Source organism: Symsagittifera roscoffensis, chromosome 7, assembly GCF_963678635.1.
Source record: "Symsagittifera roscoffensis chromosome 7, txSymRosc1.1, whole genome shotgun sequence".
Lineage (NCBI taxonomy): Eukaryota > Metazoa > Xenacoelomorpha > Acoela > Convolutidae > Symsagittifera > Symsagittifera roscoffensis.
This window is the reverse complement of record NC_087068.1, coordinates 56,698,171-56,713,582: the sequence shown is the minus strand read 5'-3', so window position 1 is coordinate 56,713,582 and position 15,412 is coordinate 56,698,171. Positions and strand designations below refer to the sequence as shown.

Sequence of the window (15,412 nt, the reverse complement as noted above, 5' to 3'; positions counted from 1 at the left end):
CTCGTCACATTAACACAATTTTTCCAATTCAGCTAATTAGGAAAACTCAATAGGCCACTCAGCACTTGAACAGTTAGCAGACATTTCTATATTTTCCAGTTGATAATGTTTCGGTGATTGAGAACCCCTAAATCTCGAAGCGCAGATAATTATATTTTGAATCACCGAACAGATTTCAAGAGCACAAGATTTCTAATTTTGTTTTCTCATTAATGAAAGTAAACCGGCTTCACAAAACTAATAATTAAATTACGACTGAGATTAATTTTTGTCAATAATAAATGTCAATAACCATGGCGCCAGTCAAACGGATCACAGATTCAGAAGCAAGAGTCATTGATCTAATTTTGGTTCCATCAACCCAAAGTAAATTTATCAAATGTCGAAGTATATTTTCCAAATTGGTCAAATTAACTATTTTTAAACCAGCATAACTTGATTGTTAAGGCTACATGTTAACTTGAACTTGACAAATGAATGCATACAATTGAAATATATTTTTTATATTCGAGTATAAAAAAATCAGTAAAAACGAGAAAAATATAACCCCGTGCTCATATATTTCACACAGAGGCAAAGCGGTGCTGCGCACCACTTGCTATACAACACAAACATTCTTAAAATTAATAGAAAAAATCGAAAAAAAAAAACAAATTAGACATTGAAAAAAACTAGGTGAACCGAATTGCTATACAACACAAGTCGGAAAAAAAATTAGACATTGAAAAAATTTGGTCAACCAAATTGCTAAACGCACTACTTGCTATACAACACAAACATAAAAAAAATATTACAAAAAGTCGAAAAAAAAAACATAAGACATTGAAAAAAAACTAGGTGAAACAAATTTTTCATAAGACTCGATAAAAAACAACTACAGGCCCAGCAAAGCTAGAGGTAGGTGTTTAAAGCTGAATAAGTTGGCTATATTGATGCGGCACAAAAAGTTTGATTTCAAAACTTCTACTTCGCCTAAAACATTAGCTGTTCCTCTCCTAAAATAAAAAAGAGAAAAGCAAGTTTTAGATAATCAATTTTCCCAAAGAGAACATTTCTCTCACAAAAAGTGAAGGAATTGCTGCTTCTGCAAGAACAATTATCAACAACGGTTTTTCGAATTAAATTTTTAATCTCAGATTTGATTGCTTGCGTGATGTTTACAAAAACTAAATTTTTTTGAAAAAAAATTGCGAAAAGAAAAAATAAAATTTCAACAAACTGATTGGTAAACGTAAAATCAAATTGAGAAGTGCGGAGGGTAATGTTAAAATTGTGTTTTCCTTAAAACGATCCACAATTAGGTCATCAAGCCGATGAAAAACAGGCCAAAATAAATTGGGCCGATGATTTTATTTTTGGCGAAATAAAAAAAAAAACAAAGAATGAAATACGAAGTCAATGTAAAAGCAATATTAGAAAAAATGCTCGCAGCAAAAAATAAACGATTTCAAGATGAGACAACTAAGCCGACAACAGATATTCGGACAAATAATTGGCCGCCAACAATTTTATTTGAAACATATATTTCCCGTTTAAAGAAGTCTTGGTCAGATTCGAACTCAGGGCCTTTACCGCCCCAGGCATATTCGCTACCTTCAGGCTAAGTTGACCGAGAACGCAAGGAAATTTTAATACATTATGAACACAGAGGTGAAGCTGAGATTCACGCCACTTGCAATACAAACATTAATGATTAAAATGAAACGAAAAAAAAAAGAAAAAGCTTCAAAAAACCGTTTTTGTCAAAAAAAATTAACAAAAGCCCAAAATATGAGGGACATAACTGAATCACTTTGAAAATGCTATAAAGATTACGAGTTTTCAACAAAGTTTTTTCTTCGTACTAAGCAGACAAAAAAACTGTTATACAAAAATCTAAATTAGCCAAAAATTTTTAATTGCAAAAAACATGTCTCAACTGGAATCAAACTCCCGGGCTTTGGCGTCTCACACATGGGGGTTATAGCAACTTGGAATAACGCTGGACCATTGAGCTACGGTCGACAAAAAAATGAACCAAGCCGGCTTGAACCAAGCCGACAAAAAAAAATAGACAGACGATAGTCCGAAAAAGCACAAACTCTATTTCAGAGCAAGGGCCCGGCCGGATTCAAACTGCAACCCTTTGCTATCAAAAACTGCCCTTTTACCTCTGCTCCAGATGCGCCGGATGGTTGACTGGAATTGAATTTATAATTACCGAGCGGCAACAAAGCCGAAAATACCTATAACTCATAGAAACGTTAAGTCAATTTTCCCCTCAGAATACACACACACACACACACACACACACACAAAAACGCATAAAAACTTTTTTTGGTCAAAACGACGTACTAAGAGCCCACTAAGTTGATATTAATTAAACCGACAACTATCAAGCCAATAAAATGCAAAAAAGGAAAAAAATTAAACAAATTGATCTGGTGAAATTAACAAACACAGCCAATCGAAGATTGGAAAAGAGTAATGAACGCAAGTACACAAAAAAACACAGATTTTGAGGGAAAAATCTCAACTTTCGAACTTCAACAAGAAAATAGATGCCCTTTAAGCTCTTTGAATTTCTAGAACGATTTATGACTGGATCTTTTTTGATAACATAAACCTAAGTTGAGAAAACGGGATCAACAGGTAAAGTTTTTATTCAGTTGGAAATCTAAAAATTAAATTCCACTTTCGAAACTAGAAATCGTTCACGTTTTTTGAGCCATTTCCACGTTCATATTTGAAGAATGCTACTTACGTCACATTCAGCAGCTGAATTTCAATTGAACTCAAAACGTGCATATATACCTAAGTGCATCAATATTTTAAGACTTTTTACAGAACATAAAAACAAAAAAAAATCAGCAAGACCTATATAAGAGACTTTACTACGTTGATTACTCTTAACCAATGTGAAAAGCAAACTTCAATTCCCCCGGGTTTTTAAAATGCTACAAGCAACTGCAGCTTAAATAAACGATTCTTAGATGTGGCAACACAGCCGACAAATCATAAGCAGACAGATAAAAGGCCATTTTTTTCGATCCGAAATACTTACCACTTGAGAAGAACTGGTCCTGGTCAGATTAGAACACAGGATCTTTACCGTCCCAGGCGAATTGGTCATCATCAAGCTAATTGTTCAAGAGACACAACAAAATTTGAATTCATTATAAAGCAAGGTACATCAGGAGTCCAATGAGTCCTGTTGACAAAGTTGTTTACGGGAAAAAAGTCTAAAACCCGATTGCAATATCGCAAGGGTAATCAATAAATATAAACAAAAACAAATTATCCATTCGAAACATGTCATTGAAATCATAAAAACGAACAAAATGATGAATTTATTTAAACAAAGCCATCAGACAGTTGGAAAAGAGTCACTGAACGCAAATAAACAGAAAAAAAATGACTTGTTTTTTGAAAAGACCTAAGTTCGCGAAATGTATAGAAAAAAAATAGATGGCCTTAACGCTCTTTGAACTTGAAGAACAACTTATGATCGATACTTTTTGATAAAACTAACCCAAAAGTGAACTGGATTATCAACCAAACCTGAACTGGACAAACCAAAAATGAACTGGATTATAAACCAAACGTGAAGTGGATCTAACGGTATTTATGGTGACGTATGTCTCGTGGAGGTCTTTGTCGGGAGGTGAGAGTCCAATGATACTGTTGATGGTGGAGTTGTCCGCGTAAAGGAAGTGAGGCGCAGACATGATGATGCTTATGTCCATCGGCTGACCCGTCCTGTACTCCACCATGTAGCCTAAAAGACACTAAGATGAAAAGAAAATCCAACAAATTAAAAAAAAAACATAGCTATCAGACAGTTGGAAAAGTGTCGATGAACTCAAAAAAAACCGAACTACTTAGAAAAACATAATTAAAAAACAACTGAAAAAAAAAATATTTCGGTCGATTTTTAATTGGCTGTGGCAGACCTGAAGCTAGAGGTCAATTGAGAGCTCGTCCTCACACACTGTCATTGCCATCATCTATGACGGTCAACAAAAATCTAACGCTCAACAAAGTTACTCAATCTAGAATGTGGGGAAATGATGCAAAACGTACTATGCTTAGATAGGCCTGTTAGTCTTTCATAGATCCTCTGCGAATCGCAGAAACATCATTTATTATTATGATTATCTGCTTCGATTCTCTATGAATTAATGGCTAAGCGCGGTAAAAATTTCACTGATATTGATTTTCTGGCACAAGCGAACAATTTGAAGTTTTTGACGATTCGTTCAATGCTCTCAGACGGAAGACAAATTTTGATTTGACATTTTTTATCCCAATCGGTGTGAACAACTCTCATCAACGAAAACACTCGGATTAATGACCCTAAGTTTCAAGGTAAAGTTAATCAAATCGATTTTCATAGGACCTGTTGATTTCAGTGTTGTAAACACGTTGTGACTTCAAGTAACATATCCAACTGACAGAAAAGAATAATGAGCGCAAGGAAACGCTTATTTATGGAAAAAATTCAACTTGCGAAATTTAAAGAGAAAGTATATGCCCTTAAAGCTCTTTGAAGGTCACGCTCAATTATATACCACCTGAAATCCCCGATGTCAAGTCAACTCACTTTGGCATTTGGACACGTCTATGAGGCCATTTCCAAGACACAAGTTCACATCACCCTGCTTACAGAAGGCCGCATTGTCTTCAAAGTCCACTTTGAACAATTGACTCGGCACTGTGAACTTCGTAGTACGCAGACCTTCAAAACAAACAAGCTCTCCACTTCAAAATCAAAAAAGCAACACAGCCTAAAACTGGTTAGTTGTTTAATTGGTAAGTATATAATCATTGCTTCAAGGGACATAACCATATTGATAAACAACCATGAAATTGCTTGATCATCAATACTCAATTTAACACACTCATTCATTGGATAAAAACTGTTGTTTAAATTGCACGATTACTATTGATTGGATGACTGAAATAGCGACACTCCTCGTTGGATTGGTAGAGGATGTGGGGTTTACGGAATTTTGGCCTGTTTTTATGGTGCTTCGAGAGATCACGGAAAATCAATTTGTCGACTTAAAAAAAGTTTGGTTCCCTCGAAAAACCCTAGATCCGCCCCTGGTTATACAGGTAGCAAATAGAAATTTGCTGTTGAGGGAGCTCTTTGTGTTTTAAATTCGAAGCATACAAAATTTACATTCCTAAAACTCTGCCCCAGTGAAATTTCAACTTCTACATCTGAGAGTCTAACGGTAGATAAAATAATTCACAGTAAAGGGGCTGAAAAGTAAAATAAGTTACTGATAGAAAAACAGAAACAGCACATTTTCAATATGACTAACAAAAAACAGAACATTTTTGCTTGAACCCACCTTCAGTCAAAGAAGAAAGCAGTAGCGAATTTAACGGATGGAGCGGACAATCCCCCCCCTCGAGAATTCGACCCCCTGACTACCCAAAGGGTCCCCCCTTTGCACCTATTTTAAAACCTCCATTTTTGGCTGGCTGACCCTAAAATTCTTCTAAAGTCGCCAAAATATACTAATTTTGAGTAAGGAGGAGCGCAAATTTTGTCAAAATTGGTTCTTTTTAGTGCTTTAAGCAAGCTCGGAAAATCAATTTGGTCGAAAAAAAGTGAACACAATTTGTTGAAAATCTCTCCACACACCCCCCCCCCTCTCTAGAGAAAATCCTAGATCCGCCCGTAGAAGCAATGGGTTCTTTTTCCTGTCCCCCTCACCTCACACAAGCATGATTTTCATGGTAACGAGGGTTTTGCAAGGTTAATTATGAAGACCAATTTGGTTTGTCCTGGCCCAATTATTCCGCATGACAATTTTTGTAACAATCGGACAATGTGAAGAAAACATATATTTGTAAAACGGCAATTTTTGTAACAATCGAACAAAACTAACAAAATTTAAAAAAAAACTGACAGATGGGGGAAAGGAAAAAGAGCTAAGCAAGAGTCTTGGAATCAAATTGTATTCGACTGAATAATTATACGCTTTGAAAACTTAATGTGACAATAGACCAATGAAACAATCACCTTCAACCTCATCCACAGGGTTCTCAGTATCTCTCAACAGATACAAACTCCTGCACATGTCCGAGTCAAACACATACAGTCTCTTGTTCTTGTTCACATCAGCCGGGAACACCTGACCGTCTGTACCGTTGATCATGTTGCTGTAAGTATCGCTCCAGAAGGACACGTTGGTGGCGTCGTTCCACTTTATGATTTTTCCTCGTCTGTGATTCAGATTTCCCTTCCCTGTTCGAATCTTGTACTGGCCATCATTCGAGTTGTTTGCCTGAATAGAACAAAGTAACAGTCAGTTGCGAAATGTCAATGAACTCGAAGAAACCCGAAAACGTCGATTTTATATATATATATTTATATATATATATATATATTCGAAAAAAAAAGTTATGACCATAACGCTCTTCGAATTTCAAGAAACGTTTATGCTTTTTTGATAAGCTAGCCCATTTTGCCACAGAGAGATAAAGCTGCATTTTGCAAACACAAGCGGACATCAAAAAATGTTGCTCTTAACTAAAAATATGAAAAAGGGCATAAATGTGTGGAAATAAAATTTTCATTAAATTCGGAAATTAAACTGCCGAGCTAGTTAATAAGAGGCTCACGCCCTCGCATCTGCGCCACGCTGGCTTCAAACTGTACCAACGCTAGTCAACAAAACAGCCGTTAGAACAGGTGCTATTAAATTGTCACCTGAGAGATTTTCAACAAACGAGTTTTGAAGAAAAATAGACAAAACTAACCCAATTTCAGAAAACGGGATAAATAGGTACATTTTTTTTGCGTTTGTGTTTTTTGCACCATCCTTGCAGCGTAATTTGCCTTTCTTTCAGCAAATGAACTTTGAAATTAAAAAAGTCAAACCGGAAAAAAATCGAATTTGGCGTGAACAAATTTTAAGACTTTATCCTGAAAAAAAATCATCTCGACCTATATGCGCGTCTTCACTAAATTCATTGACACTTACAATTTCCACTAGATGACAACTTTTGTTTGCAAGTTACTTTTGTAAAAAAAATTGTGAACTCGTAACATACCACTGCGCTCGCTTGGATCAATATGTAAATTTTTACACAGAGGCGAAGTTGCACTTCGCAAACACTAGCAAAAAAAACGACCGATACCGCTACTGGGAAAAACTGAAAGAGTAAAACTTTGAGTCTACAAAATTTCATATGTGACGCACGCCAATTGTGAGCCTGCATAATTGCTAAGTGACGCAAGCCAATTACGACGCATTAGCAGTACCAGTCAATTTGATAAAAGAAAATTACAAACTAACATTCCTCAATTTATATAGCGGACGCATTTAAACTAGTATACAAAAAAGTTCCTTAAAAACATCAGACCCTGACCAGGTTCGAACCCTTTTATTTTGCTGCTAGTCACCTTCCCTACTTCTACGCTACAGATCCATGATGCCTTGAAGCTAAAGTGCTATTTGTAATACAATAGTCTGTGTTAATATCCTTAGCATTGGCTGTACTTACTAGCTGGATCAAAATGAACACTTTCAAAATGAACTCATTTTGTCGGAACAATTGCATCGCAACAATATTTGCGACTCAGGTTGAAAAAAAGTTCATACTATAACAAAAGCTATTCTTGTTTAATTACGCTAGGAATTCTGAAAATAGAAGTCCAATTTCGAACCTAAGGGTTATTCGCGTTCTTGATTTGCGTATTTTTTCGCTTTCGTAGCTAGCAAGCGTAACTTGCCTGCCTTTTAGCGAAAGATTTTCAAGAGAATTTAAAAAGAAAACAAAATTCGAACTCCGAAGATTAAATTTGGCATGAGCAAACGTTCCTGAAAACTTATTCGCTAGCGAATAATTAACCATGGTTAAGTAGCTAAGGTCCTTTTTGACAGTTTGCGGCACAAAGTAGTGGATTATCAAACAAGCGTGAAATTTAACACAGAGGCGGAGCTGAAGCATCACAAACACGCCAGACTAAGTGGCAAAGATTCAGGACCTTTAAAATGCACAAAACTCATATTTTTCATTTAATAAATTGAAAGAACTAAACTAAAGGCGACCACACTAGTTCTGCATGTAATAAATTAGAATGTAATAAACCAAAATGCGTATAAATTATGCTTTTCAATAAACTCGAAGTATATCGAGTTAAAAATTTTCTGAAATGGTACTTTAATTATTATACTGTTGCGAAGAACAAATTGCTGTTTTCGATTTAATTGATGAATTGCACAGGCATCAACTGTGTTAATTTCTTAATTATCAAATTTCAAAGCACATATGATATTATAATGCTAATGCTGCCTACAGATTCAAAAGTGCCAAAAAAGTAGCACTTTTATTTGAGATTAGATTGAAAAAATATTTGCATCATACTATCACACGACACTACACTCGTGTTATCAAATCAAGGGTATATAACAGCTCACCGCAAAGCAATAAGATAGGCTGGAATAGATAAAATATCTCACATTTTCAATTGAAAACGCGAATTATAATACCCCTAAAGTGCACGCCCGAATTATGAATTTCTTTGAAAATGAGCTGCATTTTCACTCCATTTAATGCAATCAAAACATAGCCAACAGACAGTTGCATAAGGGCAAATGAATGCAATTAAACAGAAAAAAAATGAGTTAATTTGTGAAAAACTTTATTTTTCGAATTTCAAAGAAAAAAGTAGATGCACTTAAAACTCTTCAATTTTTTAGAGAACAATTTACGATTGGCCAATTTTCGGAAAAAATAACCCAATTCGAGAAAACTTCATCAGTATGTTATTATTCATTTCGCAGGGAAATCTGAAAATTAAAATTCAATTTTTGAAACTAGAAGTCGATCACGTTTTTCGTGACCTTTTAACTTTCGCTGTTCGAAAGGGGAAATTGCCTTTCTTTTACCAAAGAAAATGAACTGAACTTACAAAGAAATCAAAAGTCAAACCGCGAAAAAGTAAATTTGAGCTTGAAGACTTTTCCTGATAAAAAAAAAAACAAATCATCGTGACCTATTATGGGCGATATTGAAAACGCATCAACGAATTATTCAAATTTTCAGCTTGGTATTTTTTTTCATTTCATCAGTATAAAAAACCTGAAAAAATTTTTATGAAAACTGTGAAACAGATGTTAAAAATGTGACTAAGTTTTTCTGAAAGAGTTCATTAAAACAATTTTAACGTGCAATTTAAAATACTGCCCAACTTGTTACGCGATTTTTTCAGGGAAAAATATTACAAAAATTCCTCTTCTAGCAAACAGTCCGCATCTGAACCCATTCGAGCATCTTTGGGATTAAATGAAGCGAAAAATTCGGGCAAAAATAATCAGCAAAATCTTAGAGAACTAGCTTATTCTTTGGTTGATGTTTGGGTGAACGCACCTCAAAGTTTACTGGAAACTCTTATTTTTCGATGCAAAGACATATACGATTATGCATTCAAGCAAAAGGAGGACACTGAGTACTAATTAGTGAAAAAAAATTGGCTCGTTTAAATATGTATTTGCTGAAAGATTTTTCTTTTGTTGCGTTTTCAATGTCACCCGGTATATATGAGAGTTGCTGAATAAAATTTAGCAGTACTCTCACAATAGTACATGCTGCTCTTTTTCCTCAAAACTCCCCCTCCCCCTTGTTTTCATTATAAACACTGTGAAACTCTCGTTACACCGCAAAAATGATGTTAATGTGAGAAGTGGAGGGGACTGCGAAAAAGAGCTGTACCTGCATTCCGAAACTGTTAGGTCCTCCCACCAATTTCTGCAAATTGACCAGAAGCGAATTATTATTACGTCCCCAGAGGAATTCAGCTGCCTCCACGTCATAGAAGGGGGACACTGCATTCTGCAAGGATGAGTCATTCTCGCGCGCCCACTCATTCAACTTCAGTTCCACGATTGCACGTTCCATCAGGGGGGCGGTTGAGATCACAGTCTGAATAAGTGTAAATATAATATCCGAAGTATCAGCCAACCGAACATTCGCAGCATGAGAATTAGCCGAAAAGCTAGGTCATGATTAAAATTTGCATGACTTTTCTAACTGTTACTCAACTATTAAAAAAAAACAGTTAACCGTTTTTGGCTGTTTTTTATGGTAGCCGGTTTATACTTCGGCCGTTTTATATACCACCAATAAATTATTATTATTTTAAGTTCGTCTTTCTAATCAACAGAGGCGAAATCAAAAAATATCAGACAACTTTAAAAAAATGCAAATAAAGCTAGTGAATACCGAGTTTTTGTGTATTTACTCAGCTCAATTCGCATTTTGAACCAAAAGATTTAGTTTGACAATCTTAATGGGAAAGAAGAAATGTCTTCCATGCAACGAAGTTACAAATTATGAAAGGATAGGCGAAGATATCATCTGGTCTCCTATATCTACTTATATTGATTACCATATGTATATGTATTACCAAAATAGATCAAGAAATATTTATTATTTGAAGTTGGCTTTCCATTTAAACACCAGAATCTCGAATCCAGTTTCCGAGAGCATACTCCACGAGAAACTCAATAATTTAACCTTCAAGGGGCTCGAAAGGATGAGATCGCTGAATTTTAAGCTCCTGTGCGCGGAATTAAATCAATTTTTGAAAAAAAATAATTCAAAAACTAAAAATCGAAACATTATACAGCAATAAACGGGTCGAGCCTATTTTTTTTATATTGCAATTAAGCTCAATATCTGTACACGATTGTTTTAGCCGACTAAACACGCAATTGTTTTGAAGCTATCAAAATAGCTTTCAACAAAAATTGATGATAAAAAGTTCAAAACATTCAAAATTCAAGCGATCTTCAAGCGATCCGGTAAAAACATTCAAAATTCAAGCGATCCGGTAATATATTAGCCTAATTGTTGTGATAAACTTATCAAATAGATAGATATGTCTCGACGAACCGGATAAACATCTTATCTTGGGTAGCCCTTGTCTACGAAGGGATTTTAGAGATCCGGTTGATGGAAATCGAAATTGACACAAACAGAATCAGATAAAGAAGATAAACCAGCTCATTTGAGAGTGGTTACGACAGCCAAAAAAGACACGAACAAATTCCCGGATGTTATCCAGCTCATTTTAGAGCGGAAATGACAAAGAGAATTTGGAAATATCTTTAAACAAATCTACCAAAATCCAGCTCATTTTAGAGCGGAAACGACCAATAATTCCAAGCAAGACAATTGAAATATGTCGTCTCTCCACTGTACAGTATGTCAAAACGCTTTAACCAATCAATCGGTGAAATGCGTCGGTTGTCAAGCTTCTGCCCACTCTGCGTGTATTGGCCTCAACACTGCCGATAAGGTGGTTGGGCACATTGAATGGAGTTGCCCAGATTGTGGAACCTGTAAAAGAGATCTTTTCCGAGTTATTGATGAACTGCGACAAGAACTGTTCTCAATAAAGACTATGGCGCAAGATGTACACGAATTAAAGTCTGAGCTGCTATCGCTGAAGCAATATCGTGAACCAAGTAGTATAATTGAAAAGAACAAAACCAATTATGCTGGGGCAGCGAAGTTTAATCTGAATTCTTCGGCATTCATCAGAAATGCTCGTGAAAGTGTATCCTCAGAAGCTGATAGCTCGAGGGTTACGAAGCGAAAAGGCTCCAAAGATAGAAATGACCGCAGACCAAAGAAACCACTAATTACGGGAGAAGTGGTAACAGAAGCACTCAAAGGTGTAGAGAAGCCACCACCACGACGCCATCTCTATGTTGGAAGAATAAAACAGACAAATGATGAAAGTGATATAGTCGCATGGTGTCAAAGTAAAGGATTTCCTCTGAATCATATCAGGGAAATAACGAAGGAAAATTCTCGCCACAAAAGTTTCCACTGTGTATTTGACGGCGAACATGCAACAATCATTGATCAACCTAATTCTTGGCCGGAAAATGTTGTAATAAACAGGTACTATCTTGATGCAGAAGCCAGAACCTGGCTCAGAACTTTGAAAAGCGACTGACTAAAATCAAACAAAAAACCCGAGTCTCAATCGTATGCTATGAAAGTTGGTGTAATTAATATACGTTCTCTAGCGAAAAAAGTAAATCAAATACAGAGCATATTGGCTATAGAACAAGTTGATATCTTGATCATTACTGAAACCTGGCTTAAGCCGGATACGGAATATATTCTAAATCAGTGTATAGACTCTTCAAATGAATATCGATACCATCATGTTTCACGAACGGCTAAAATAGGTGGAGGTGTTGCCATAATTTCTCGCGAAGAACTACCGGGCGAAAGAATTTTAAGCCATCTCTCGGACGATGGTGAATTCTTGGTAATTACGGTCGTGACTAGAAAAGTCAAAATAACAATTGCAGCAATATATAGACCGCCGAGTGGAAATTATAACGAGTTTTTTAATGAATTGACTGAAAATATTCTTGCCTCATCAATTGAAACCCAAATTCTCCTCCTGGGTGATTTTAATTTGGATCTAGAAAACAGACGTTGTGCCAAATCCAATACATTTTGTTCGATTCTACTGGAATATAACCTAGAACAGATTGTTAAGAAAGCAACTCACGAATACGGGAAAATTCTAGACCTCATAATTTGTTCAAACCCGGAATTGTGCTCACCCGTTAGAAATGAGCACGTTGAATACTCTGATCACCATCTATTGACGTTCACTTATGAAATCGCAATTCAACGGAAGGATAAAACCAGATTGACTATTTATGATTGGAACAATACAGACTGGAAACATTTAGAGACGGAAATAGATCAGAATTTGATCTTGAATCTGAACACCAGTGACCCGAACGAGATGGCAGAGAATTTTATCGAAATTTTGCAGCTGCTGAAAACTGATTATGTGCCAACTAAGACCAAAGTTGTCAAAAACCGATTTTGTAATTTTTACGATAAAGAGTTAGCAGACGTAAAACGAAAAAGTAGAAAAATAGAACGCGTAATGCGTGTAAATCCTGGATTAGAAAACGAAACAGCTTTCAAGGAGTATTTAAAGAAATGTAAAGATCTGTTTAGAGAGAAGAAATTGATATATTTTTCAAGGCGCTTTGAGCTTTCAAATAGCCATTCGCTCAAGTTTCGTGAATTGAAACGCCTTGCTGGAGAAAAACAACAAAACGTTCTACCACTGATATACTCCAGTGATTATGAATTAGCTGAAAACTTCAACCAATTTTTCATTCAGAAGGTTAGAAATTTAGTGGCAAATGTTAAAAGTAATGGCATCTCGCCACCACTCTTTGCTTTCACTGCAGTTTCTTCTTTCCAATTCCAATATGTGACTATAGATGAACTAGAAGAAGCAGTAAGAATGGTTTCAAACGCGAACTCACGAGAAGATATACTGAAAACGATAGATATGAAAAGAATAGCACACTCGTGGAAAGATTATTTCATCATTATGATAAACAATTGCATCGATCAGTCCAAATTTCCAAAATGTCTCAAGAGAGCGGTGATAACTCCTCTCTTAAAAGACCACAAACTTGACCAAAACGTTTTAAATTCTTATAGACCAATAGCGAATCTGATGTTTATCAGTAAAGTTTTTGAAAGAATTTTATATAAACAGCTAGATCAATACCTTAGCTCCTATAATCTTCTAGATGAACACCAATCTGCTTACAGGAAGCATTTTTCAACTGAAACGGCTCTGCTAAAAACTACAGATGATCTACTGACTAGTCTCGACAACAAGAGACAGGTCATTTTGATAGCCCTTGACCTTTCAGCTGCATTTGATACCATTGATCATAAAACATTGAGAAAGATCATGAAAAATCGGATTGGAATGACGAATGATGCAGTGGATCTAATTCTTTCCTATCTAGAGAATCGGACTCAAATTGTTGCTATCAATGATGTTTTATCGAATTCTCAAGAACTCGAATTTGGAGTGCCTCAAGGTTCTCTTCTGGGACCCCTCCTGTTCTCAATCTACCTGACACCATTGAACGATATTATTGGCTCAACTAAATTTTCATACCAAGTGTATGCCGATGATACTACTTTATACTGTGAAATTAAAAATGAGAGTGAATTAGCAGAAATAGAAAGATCTCTGGTTATTATTTCGAACTGGTTTTCGTCCATGGGGCTTATGTTAAATGAATCAAAAAGCCAAGTAATTAACCTAGCCACTAGTAAGTCAAAAGGTCTAACAAACGGTTCACTACAAACGGTGGAAATTCAACGGTTAAGCTGATGAAATCAACAGAAAACTCTGTGAAGTCTTTAGGTTGCCTCATTGACCGATCCTTGTCATTGAAAAAACAGATCGATTCCGTGTGTGGCGCCAGTTACCACAGTCTCCGGAAACTATACAGCATACGTTTCTACCTTGATTTTGAAAATAGAAATATGTTGGCAAGAATGCTAGTCTTAAGTCGATTAGACTACTGCAATAGCTTGTACTCGAGCTTACCAAATTATCTGCTCTACAAGTTGCAAAAAGTCCAAAATAGTGCCTGCAGATTTGTTTTCGGTTTGAAGAAGTCAACGAGTATTACTCCTTATCTACATGATCTACATTGGTTGCCCATAAAATCTCGAGTGATTTTTAAAGTCTTGACAATCGTACACAAATGCATTTTCAATCCTCAAATCGTTCCGTCTTATCTGAGTAAATATTTTTCACTACAAAAAAGTTCCTCCCGTTTCAGTGAAAGGACCATGGTCATTAAGAAACCACTGGTTAACACGAACTATGGAAAAAGGACGTTTAGATTTGCTGCCGCACACCATTGGAATAGTTTACCATGTAACCTTAAACTACCAAATGAAACTGAATTTCGTAAACAGTTGAAAACGTATTTGTTTAACCAGTATTACTATGAGACTTGTTTCAGTTAAAGGTTGCTAAAATGACTGAAACTAGAAAGGTTGGAATTCAAAAGCTAAACGAAACCTTGCGTCTAAGAAATGTTCATGTTGAAACCAGGTTTCTCCCCAAAAGACGGATAATATTGAGCTCTGATAAGATCAAGAGAGTGACATATGCTGTTTTGGGATCATCGCTAGTTTATGGGATTTTTCTGCCAGATTCCGTGACAGTTTCGTGCCCTGGTGGAACTCTCTCAACCCTTTGTAGCGATCAGGTTCTCAATGATATGAAAAACTTGGATGTACAAACAGTGCTCATAATGGGAGGAACAAACAACCTGTTTGACCGTTCAGGGCGCCAGTCATTGGGAGCGACTGAAGTAGCCGAGGAGATGGAGAGTGCTATTTTTAGACTCCTTGACTGCAATTTCGAAGTTGGCGTCATGTCACTTATTAGCCGGGAAGGTAAACGCTCTCTTATCAGGAGAGTGAATAAATGCTACAGAAATCTAACGGCATGGTATAAAATCCCACTCTTTAAAACTGTAAAGTTCAGCTATCGGAGGCATGTTTGCGCAGATGGTCTTCACCCCACAGCAAATGG

The 15,412-nt window shown here is 36.1% G+C and overlaps 2 protein-coding genes across 3 annotated transcripts in view; one reads left to right on the top strand and one right to left on the bottom strand.

The window, feature by feature from the left end:
• Nucleotides 1-15,412, top strand: part of LOC134852197 (uncharacterized) — a 353,512-nt gene that overhangs the window by 166,620 nt on the left and 171,480 nt on the right. The gene's annotated exons all lie outside the window — the stretch shown is intronic.
• Nucleotides 1-15,412, bottom strand: part of LOC134852119 (lysosome membrane protein 2-like) — an 86,249-nt gene that overhangs the window by 16,053 nt on the left and 54,784 nt on the right. For both annotated transcript variants that reach the window (XM_063868408.1, XM_063868409.1), the window contains exons 5-8: nucleotides 9,715-9,924; nucleotides 6,017-6,281; nucleotides 4,583-4,717; nucleotides 3,600-3,757 (exon numbers count right to left, since the gene is read on the bottom strand). In XM_063868408.1, coding sequence (XP_063724478.1) covers nucleotides 3,600-3,757; nucleotides 4,583-4,717; nucleotides 6,017-6,281; nucleotides 9,715-9,924 — 768 coding nt within the window. The remainder of the gene's footprint in view (nucleotides 1-3,599; nucleotides 3,758-4,582; nucleotides 4,718-6,016; nucleotides 6,282-9,714; nucleotides 9,925-15,412) is intronic.